Source organism: Macrosteles quadrilineatus, unplaced genomic scaffold, assembly GCF_028750875.1.
Source record: "Macrosteles quadrilineatus isolate MER2022 unplaced genomic scaffold, UCM_ALF_1.0 Scaffold_2__2_contigs__length_208266976, whole genome shotgun sequence".
Taxonomy (NCBI): Eukaryota; Metazoa; Arthropoda; class Insecta; order Hemiptera; family Cicadellidae; genus Macrosteles; species Macrosteles quadrilineatus.
Genome location: NW_026542595.1, coordinates 109,145,267 through 109,156,043, shown reverse-complemented (window position 1 = coordinate 109,156,043; position 10,777 = coordinate 109,145,267). Strand labels below are relative to the sequence as shown.

The 10,777-nt window shown below is 33.3% G+C and overlaps 1 protein-coding gene across 1 annotated transcript; it reads left to right on the top strand.

The window, feature by feature from the left end:
• Nucleotides 1–1,122: 1,122 nt before the first annotated feature.
• LOC128986909 (uncharacterized) lies at nt 1,123–9,007 on the top strand. Its single transcript, XM_054407517.1, has 5 exons — nt 1,123–1,171; nt 4,149–4,365; nt 5,261–5,296; nt 7,124–7,180; nt 8,740–9,007. Exons 2-5 carry the CDS (start codon nt 4,159–4,161, stop codon nt 8,806–8,808), a joined length of 369 nt encoding a protein of 122 aa, XP_054263492.1. The 5' UTR covers nt 1,123–1,171; nt 4,149–4,158; the 3' UTR covers nt 8,809–9,007.
• The last annotated feature ends 1,770 nt before the right edge of the window (nt 9,008–10,777 follow it).

Below are 10,777 nucleotides of genomic sequence, written 5' to 3'. Positions count from 1 at the left end.
TGACATTTACATTCATGAATTTTCTCAGACTTTACCTGGTGTTTAATTCTTGGATCTTACTGGTTTGCCTACCCGCTGTTATGAACCATCTGAAACTTCTTGGAAAACAGTTTTTGAGCCAAAAAATCGACATACTGGTGTCTACCTCATCTCAGGGCATTACAAAACAGAATGCAATACCTCACAATGACAATATCACGATCTTGAATCAAAATATGGATGAAGAAAACAAGAAATTCAAAAGTAACGAACATTTGCACACTGTATATCTATATATCTGTATATCTGTATATTGTTTGCAGATGTAAACAGTCATAGAAATATGTCGGCAGGAGTTGCTGTTATCTTTCGGAAGTAATTTAAAATACCTTCTCCATTAGAATTTTTCAGCCACCACTTACGTGCCAAATGCATACTTATTCTGCTATTGTTTATGGTCTAGCGACTAAGGCTGAGTACAATCTAAAGCCAACAGATGAAGGTTACCTTATAGCATTTACGCAGATGAAGGAAGATTTCAAGAAAAAAACTGACAGAATTAATTGCTCCCCATGGGCTGTGTTCGAGACAATATCAAGCTAGGACTGTTTGCCAAGAGAATTGTCAAATTCCAGCGGAGCACGAATGCTCAGGTAACGATAGTTACATACGAGCAGCCTTCGGCCACAAGAGTTCTATTTCAAGGGTATCCTCACCTTGAAATCATCAAACGCATACAGCACTAGTTAAATAATAAAACCTTAATACAATTTACTAACAAAATACAACATAATGATTCAAAAAACAACACAATACAAAACAAAATACAACATAATAATACAACCTAATTACAACATAAGTTAAAGTAAACTTAAACATTATGAAAAGCTAATTAGAGAATTATCAAATGTTTAGTTAAACTACTTGGACAATTATTGGAGAAGAAATTAATATTAAACATATTGCCGTGAAACTTTTTTTGAAATTGCTAGAATTATAACAAACGATGACTAAGCTCATCAACCAGCCATATTTACCTGATGTAAAAAATATGTCTAAGTGTCAGGAACTAGGTTTATGACAGACAACAGGTGGTAGCTTACCAGTTGTTGTGCGTCATACACCTAATATATATATGGCGTAAAAAACTGCTCCGTACACATAATTCGTTATCTGCTGTTCTTACTAACAGGTAGGATTTTGAAACAAAAATTTGCTTAGTTCACAAGTTTCTTAGATAAGATAAGACGACAATATCATTTTTGTATGCTTTTGAAGTATAAGTATGTTTATATGCAAAATTGCATTAGCACATAAGCTACCATAATCGTACGAACATTCTACAAAAGTAGCCGTATCATGTATTTTTATATTTTACTTTGCCAAAAATGATCATTCTAGTTACCCAACAATATAACTGCTTACACCTTACCTGCTTATAGCAATATAATGCTTTGCCTTACTGTATTATTTCAGAACACCAATGGGTTTACAAATCGGGTATATTATGTATAACAATCATCTAAATATATAAAAGGCAAAGCCCTCACTGACTCACTCACTCACTCACTCATCACTAATTCTCCAACTTCCCATTTACCTAGGAGGCTGAAATTCGGTACACCGATTCTTTGGGCATTAAATAGGAAAACTAAGTAGTTTTTATTCTGATCGGGCTTTCGGGCTCCGCCCCAGTGGCTCTGGAGTTTCCCATGTTAACCTTATGATTTTTCATATTTAAAAGGAATTTCTTAACAGCTGTTTCAATTCAACAAGTTGGTTCTGTTCTATGATGTTCAATAGCATTAAAGTTACAAGGATTACCAACAGGGTGCAGCACTATTATTTTTTTTTAATTTATGACTACAGCCAATTTGCAACCAAAAGGTGAGTGAGCGTAGCGAACGAACTTCAACCTGGAAGCGAGGTAGCGAACGAGCTAACCTGAAGGCAAGTGAGCGGAGCGAACGAGCTCCAACCCAAAGGTGAGTGAGCGTAAGCGAACGAACTTCAACCAGGACGTGATTGAGCCATGCGAACGAGCTCACTTGTGAAGTTAAACGGGGCAAAGCCCGCGGGTACAGCTAGTCTTTAATAAATAAAAAAATAACACTCAAGTTATAACAGCCACAGATAGTATAAACCTTAGTATTAATCATTCATTGCCATTGTCCACCATATATAGAAAGAGAAAACCCTAATATCCAATGTCGACACCTCTTTGCTAATAGGCCTACTAGAGAAATACACCCGACGTGGCAAACTTTGCAGACTAAACAAATTCTAATTACCTTGTTTTAGTTTCACTAAAACTTACCCTTGGAATCGTCAATTTTATTTTAAATTTTAATATCTTAGAGATACCGCAGAGTTAGAAGGAACTCTGCATCAATCACATATTTAACTAAGGATTTTTTTGTATGTATTAGATGGATTGAAATATGTATTAACATTTTGTATTATATTTATTAATCAATGTGTATGTCAATGTAGAGTCTTGCTTGCTTTGTTCAACTCTCTAAATGTGTTTTACAATATTTTTTTTATTTATCACAAAATTTATCGATGTTAAAATTTATTATTTACTGGATTGTATAGTTGCCCATATAATCTATATAAATAATACGCTACATGAAACTTTGTCGGTTGAACTCCTCCGCCATTTCTTAACCGATTTTATCCGTTGACGTCTCATTGGAAAGAGCGTGTCGCGTAGATTTGCAAACTGGCCTTTAATTTTTGAAAAAGTCCCTTGGGCTCTGCCCCAGTGGCTTTGAAATTTCCCATGTTTTCCTTATGAAGAACATAATTGTTTACATTTTGATCAGCTGTATAATTTAATTGCTGTTATTTATTTGTCAATTCAATGAAACGCATTGAGTACATTTATTTACTATTTGAGTTTTTGAGTAAACATAGCCCCCAAGACGGATCGTGTTAGCATGATTGTAACTTCAATTTGCGCATTTATCGTTGTTTTGTGTGGCTATAATTTGTTTATTTGTTGTTTTTTCTTTTAAATGCCTCCGAGCCGACGACAACGAAACATAAGGAGGTGTAATCGTGATAACGACCGCATCTACAGAACAGTGGCGCGTAATAGGCTTAACTCATCACAGTCAGCACCTGACCTTGGACAATCTCAACTATTAGGTTACAAATGCGCCCTAACACTAACCCAAAACGACTTTTCGTTCTCAATTGGTCCTCTATCAATGACCTGTGTTGCCTGTACAGCGAGGTATTTTGAGAAGAAGAAAACCGGCCGGAATGCTTTAGGTTTAACAATAACGAAGATAAACATGGACAACCTTATACGCTGTAAGTCAGGAAATGTTTGAAGAAAACATTAAAAAGCAATACCAGGTTATGAAATATGATACAATATTTACAGGAAATGTTGATTACTGTTATATACATCGTGAGTATCTCCATGAGTTACACAATGGTAATCTTTGAGTTGACTCTCTTAAACTTATTGTAACTTATTGTTATTCGTTTTTAAATAACCCCTGTAATTCTTTGCAATTGCTCAAATTCGAGCAACATGTACACTAGTTTATATAAACACGTAGAATGATTGCTTGTATTGATATTGATTGCTTGTATCAATTATGTAATGCTCTTGGCCGTTGGAATGAAATAAAAAAAATAATAAACATTAATTTGATGTGTAATTAGGTTTGCTGTTACACGGAACTTAATAAAGAATGTGTTTTTTCATTGAAAAATAATTTTCATAGTGGCTAAGTATGAAATAAACAAAGATTGTCACAAAAACATTTTTAAATTTCAGATAAAAAGTCATAGATCGGTGGCTGTTTTAATATTCTGTCGAAATAGTATAGTAATTTTAAATCAACAGAGTTACATAAGCGATTGCAGTTACCCGCGTTTGCGTTTTGTTGGTGTATAATACTGTTCAAATTATACATCTATCTTATGACTACTCTGTATTTATTCTTTTACCAAAGAACCACCCAACCCAAAACGTACATCAGTCTACAATTATTTCAGTTCCATTTACAACGATTGTCACAAAAAAAAATTAAATTTCAGATAAAAAGTCATAGACTATTTTAATATTCTGTCGAAATAGATTATACGAACAAAATTACTTTCAAATACACAAAAAACTATTTTAAAACTCAACGCAGCATATTTTCCAGACAAATCATCATGAAGAGCTACCTGGTAATTATATTAGTCATCTACTGGATGGGAACAGAAGCGGCTGAGGAAACAGGCGGAAGTTCCGCTGTGGCGGAAAACAAGGGAGGGACTGATGATAAGGCTACAGGAACAGTCGCAGCTGAGGAAACAGGCGGAAGTTCCGCTGTGGCGGAAAACAAGGAAGGGACTGACGATAAGGCTACAAAAACTCAGGTATCGGTAATGAAAGATTTTGGAATAAATAGTTCTAAAATAAGTAAAGCTATATAGTGCACAAGTGTTTTTTTATTTAGTTCCAAAAATACGTTTATCGCAAACTTTCTTTGTTATCGAGCACCCTAAAGCGTTAGTCATTAACTCAAGATAGAACTCACTTAATATCGATATGTATGCAACATTAACTTAAAGAAAATATTTTTAGGTAGTACCATTGACCATAAACAGAAAGTACTTTCCATGTAATGTAAAAAAATGAAGAAAAAACGTGGTGCAATCTTTTGAGATGGTATACCAACTAACGATAATATTCCGTCATATTAAACAGCTGATAGTGTTTACCCTCTGGTGAGATGGTCTGTACTATTGACTTGGTCAATGGTCAAGTCCTTGAAGAAGGTAGAAAATACGAATACGTAACACCATTTGATTTTAATTTCAACTCTTCATAGATGTAAGAAACATGCAAATTTAGTGTTGAATACGGCCTTTCGATACCGTGGGAACAAGTGACTAGCCATATAGAGTATCAAATTAGTAATTATATATTGAAAACAAAATGTTTTTCATTGATGTATTGGCTCAAAACTCCCTTGTTATACCTTCCACGACCTGTTTTCTACCTTCTTTTGCTTTTTTGAACTTATTTATAAAATCCTTTCAAAAAATAAAATATTTTATAAAATGTTTTTTGTTATACGTTAAAACATATTTGGTCAAATTTTAGTAAACACCTCTGTAATGTATTCTTAAAAAAGTATTATAAAAAAATAAAATAACTAAGTACAGGCAAATAAATAATAAGATATTTCAATAGAGCAAAGGCTCCTTCATAGACGGCACTAAGTTATTTAAGAATTAGTTTTTTATTGAAGTCGAAAAAATGTTTCAGGGGGTAAACCGATATTTAGTACCGGATTTCAAAAAGGTAAATATCAACATACAAGTAAGTCTCTAGATTAATAGTCGATAGTGAACTGTATTACACGTAAGTTAATCTTCTTTTCATCACTCCGTAACGAAAGTAACTATTTTCGATAACAGCTGACATCAATGAAAGTAGTCGTTTCCCAAGCTCTAATTATTTAGAGCGAGGGAAAATCGATCAGCTGATTTTCCCTCGCTCTCAATTAGTTCTCCATTTATTCTCTACGCGCGCTAGTGTTTTGTTATGGTTTAATTTAATGATTTGAATCAGCTGTATGTATTGTTAAAAGAAGTTTTATTCTTTTATTTTCATGTTTAAACCAAATTTATTGAGAAATATACGTAGGTTTTCTTTTAGAAGATTTTATTTTATTTTGATGTTCAATCGAATGAATTAAGAAATAAAACAGTTGTAATATTACTGAGGTCTGTTAATCTGTGTTTGTGTATTTTTGCGTCGTGATGAAAAGTATCGTTCATAACTCGTACCGAAAGTTATTATCCGGCACTTGCTCAATTATTCCCGTCCTCGGCTTCGCCTCGTACGTGAAAATAGCTCTCACATACTCGGCTTCGCCTCGCACGTGGAATTGGAGTTTCCTGTGTTGGGCTTCGCCTCACACAAGAACTTGAGCGCGCGACGGAAAATGCCACTTTCGGTCCTAGTATTGAAATATACTATTTCGATCACATTATTGTTTTTTCATTATTGAGATTGAACTCCATGTTGAATCAACTCACTGATATCAAAACCGACATCTTGCTGTAAATGCTTAAGTTTAGACCCAAACACCAACGGAATGTTGATAAAATTCGGTGGAACCTTTCTACAATATTGAAGAATTCTTTGTATGTGAGCTTAGTTTTTTAACCTCATTGCATTTTATCTGCGATTCCATATAGTGTTGTATTTGTAAATTGTTCAACATGTTAACCTTTCGTTGCTACTTAGCTCTTAAGATTGCCTGTATTTACATTTTTTATATTAAAAAACTGATGATAGCCTGGTCAGATGTGTTGTAAGAAAGTTAGCATATCTTCGGTGCAAGAGGAACGGTCTTAATACAAGGATTATTCACAGAAATGTCATACGTTTGAAACGGTTAGTCCTGAAAGCGTTAGCTATTTCTTTACTAGAAGTGCAACATGCAACTCACCTATATACTAAAAAAACTCTACAATGAACCTTGACAAAACAATACATCAACATATTTAACTTTTTCATACTTCAAGTGCAACTAGCCCCAAAGGCTCGGGTGTCTGGTTTCCCGACTCTTCAACAATCAACTCGGCGAAACCGTTTGTCAGTGGATTTTGAATGCCTACCTTGCGACTATTGACAGGTGACTAAAGGTTTAACAGATATAGGATTATTAGTAACGATGATATTTGAGTTTAAAAGAATATTGCAAGGTTTCACCGTTAAGGCAACACTTCGTCGCGCATTATTATAAACAAATCTACCTTATCAATCAGCAGTGTTAAACTGTGTTTAGCTTCGTATAAGGTTGACCCTAAGTTGGAAACAATACCATCTTTCCAACACTGACTTTACCAAACCATCTTTGGTTCACAGCATTTGTAAATTACACAATTAAATATTTATAAATTATGATCAGTGTAAAAAGAAACAGTGCTTTAAAAACTCTTGGTGACGTTAAGCTTTAAGGTGTACATACATGAAGATGCCTCGATTGCCACTACTACTGAACAACAACACCAAGAACAAAGAGGCAACTAATATCATAAAAGGTAATTTAGTTTTGAGTAGGCCTAGTAATAAACCAACCTCAAAACTAGAAACCCATTTAAAATTATTTCCTCATAGATGGCCGAGTTAAGGAAACAACATTCGAAGACCGGGTCTGGAGCTTCCGACGTATCTGTGAGTTGAATATAATTGATAAATAGTGATATATATTTCGAAAATCTATTTAATCAACAATTGTTTTTGTGGTACCCTTAACAAAAAAGTACATTTCAGCGTAAACTTCTGCAAATATACATTTTGAATGTACAAAGATGATTTGGTTTCATTTTAGACTAGAAAATACAATGACCATTAGTATGTAGTGTGAATTTAGGAACATAATTAAACACAATAGCTTACAACCAATATATTGTACACGAGGCTAAGTTATGTGCTGATAGTTTAAAACGTGTTTATTAAACTGTTTCAATGTTATCACTTTGGCGGTCTTATGTTCACCATATTATTTCAACGTCAAATTTCGTGTTTGGGTAGCCGAGTGGTTTTATCTCTCTCAAGAACGATCTAGTGTAGAACTAGATGCCTTTATCACTGGAATTTCAAGCAATGACCCATGTAAAAAAATAAGAAAAAATTGAAAAAAGAGCACTGTTGTATTATTGTGAGCTAAAATCCCCCGGAAATATTCTTACTTACGAACATATCTTTGTTTACCTAAAAACGTATTTTTTATATACAAGAACGTAATAAAAGCATGCATTTGCACTAACGTAAAATTTAACTACATATTTATTCACTTGCAGCATTTACGGAACTGTGCAGTAAATTCAGGTATACTTTTAATCAGGTTAGTTTATTTAAATAAAAACTATACAGGGTGATTGGTAGTCAGTGTGACAAATTTTTGTGGTGTAAGTACAAAGTAAATGAAGTGTGATGATGCATATAAGAGGTTCCAAGTCTAAAAATTAGATTCCCAAAGAATTATTTTAATTTTTTAAAAATATCCAGGTTTTTAAACTTATCACAGCAATTTCTCAATTACCTATAAAAGGATTTGAGTGGATGATGTCATTTTCGTGTTCTACAATAATCTTGAATAAGAATAATAATAAACGATGGAAGATCAATAGTAAAAACTCCATTGTAAATAGATCCAAATATAAAAATTAAGATGTTTGATAACAAATTTAATAAATATTGGTCTACTGCATTTTTTTTACACCCTGTATACAAGAAGGTGGTCAAATATGTTAGGCTAAAACTGCGCCATTTTATAAGCTTTCCAACAATATGGTACACTATTGAGGTTTGGATATGCTTTTGTTTGTTTTAGTGGTTTGAATACTAGAAAACAGGGAACTTTTTACCGTTCAAACTGAAACAAAAATACAAGTTTAGCTTGATACAGGCCGACTTTCTATGTTTTAAATGTTAAAGACACCATGTTTTGAAGTCTTCAAACCACTAAACCGTACATATGCAGACATAAAGCTCAATAGTGTCGCATGTGGTTGGAAAGCTTATAAAATGGCGCAGTTTTTAACATATTTGGCCACCTTCTTGTATACAGGATGTAGAAAAATGCGATAGACCAACCTGTATTTATTGCAGCACGATTTAACCAAAACAGAAGAAAAAAGAAAATCCGCTTGCTCCTCTATATTAATTTGACAATTAGCATAAAAGGGTTTTGTATGCAATTCATATTAATTCACTTTACATTTTTACAGCCTTCAGGTGAAGAGGAAGTTAAAAGCGATGACTCGACCTCCCCTCCTGCTGGCGACGCGCCTAAATAGGGAGTCCTCGGAGCGCGCCTGTGAATTGAATCCAAACAAGAAATGGCGATCATTGTTACAGGAATATTAAAATATGTTTTTTCAATAACTAATGATAACATAATATCAATAGTTTATGATTGGATTTGAAATTCAAGTAACATTAGTTGTTATAAGTTGTTGTAACGGCATGTTTTAATAAATACTATTGCTATGAAAATGAATGTTTTGTTTCTTAAATCCACTGTCAAATTTAATAACCAATTTACTTCTTTAACTACGTAGGGTGAATGCATAGTAACTTCATTACAAAGTTTCCAGAATTTAAGGAACGAGTGTCATATGAAATCTACAGGAAAACACTTCAAAGATTTTGCAAAACTTGGGGATTGACAATGTGAGCGGTTAGAGGAATTTAAGACTTGATGACATTAATTTACAGGAAGATAATAATTTGGTAAGTTTAATGTAAAACAGATTTCATAGGTCTCGTGACTTATATGGGAAATTTGCAAAACCAGAAGAAGATAATTATGCTTTCACTAATTGACCTGTTTAATTTATGTACTATTCACACCTCGCATAATAGTATACAATGAAACATTTACTTCAGTGGGTAAGCAACCCAATCTAAAACCTCACGCTATCTTCTGGTGTGAGGCGACGTCCGGTACAAACAAAGAAGACATTGTAAGTGCTTTGTTCCCTTTTTTAACAGAGAGATGTGAAGAACTTTATTATTTGGCCATACATCTGTTAGGCCCAAAATAAAAACTGGTGCATTTTATAATTTCTTGTCTATGCTGTAAATTGTGCTGGATTGAATTACGATAAGATTAGCTTTCCTTATTTCGAGCTTATGTTTAACTATTTTGACTTTATGTTTTATAACAAACTAGCTGGCCCGACAGACATCGTCCTGTCCTAATGTGGTTTTATGTCAAATGCTCGTTCATTTTCAAGATGAGCTCGTTCCCATCACTCAATCATATCCTGGTTGAAGTTCGTTCGCTACGCTCACTCACCTTTGCAAATTAGCTGTTGTCATAAATTTAAAAAATAATAGTGCTGCACCCTGTTGGTAAACCTATTAACTTTTTAATGCTATTGAACATCACAGAATCAAATTGTTTAGTTGAGCCAGCTGTTAAGATTCTTTGATTCCATTTAAATATGAGTACTCATAAGGTTAACATGGGAAACTCCAGAGCCACTGGGGCGGAGCCCTTTTGACGGATCTGCACCAAACTTCACACAAACCATCCTAGAATAATGCTTAATAATACCTGAAAGTTTCATAACAATCTGTCGAGCGGTTTCGGACTCCATAACGTTCAAATATATATATATATGTATATATACAAAATTCCTCTTTTATAAATATAAATTGGCTGTTTATGGGAATGTTTCCGTCCTTTTTTACTCCAAAGTATTAATAATTGATTTAAGTTAGCTCTATCCTGTATTTTGCCTGATTTCTTTAGACTTACATTCATTGCAAATGATGTGAAATTTATGGAAGAAGTGTGTTATAAAAGATTCCCTTATCCTCACAGAAATAATTGGTAAGACTACGAAAAAAGGTGCAAGCTTAAAAATTCACAAACATACGAAGAAACTAAATCTTTTCGACCGAGGATGTTAAAATTATTTTTTTAGTTTGAATAAACTTATGTATACAAGGTTATGAGTTACATAAATTGTTTCTTTATATACATTACTAGAATATCTTCTATTAAAAGTTTTACCTACAACTAAAATTTAGGATAATTAATTAAGCATCTCGTTTAAGAGATGCGAAGAAAGAAAAAAAGACCCGTAAATAAATGCTCCCTTCTAATTTAAAATTATTGAAAGATTTGAAACATTTTGTATCTATTGTTATTCTTTTAAGTTTTTTTATTATTTTATAATGACAGCTTGTTTAAGTCTTACGCAAATTATAAGTGTTTTCATGTTGAAATATCTGAGTAACCGAAAAAACCCAGTA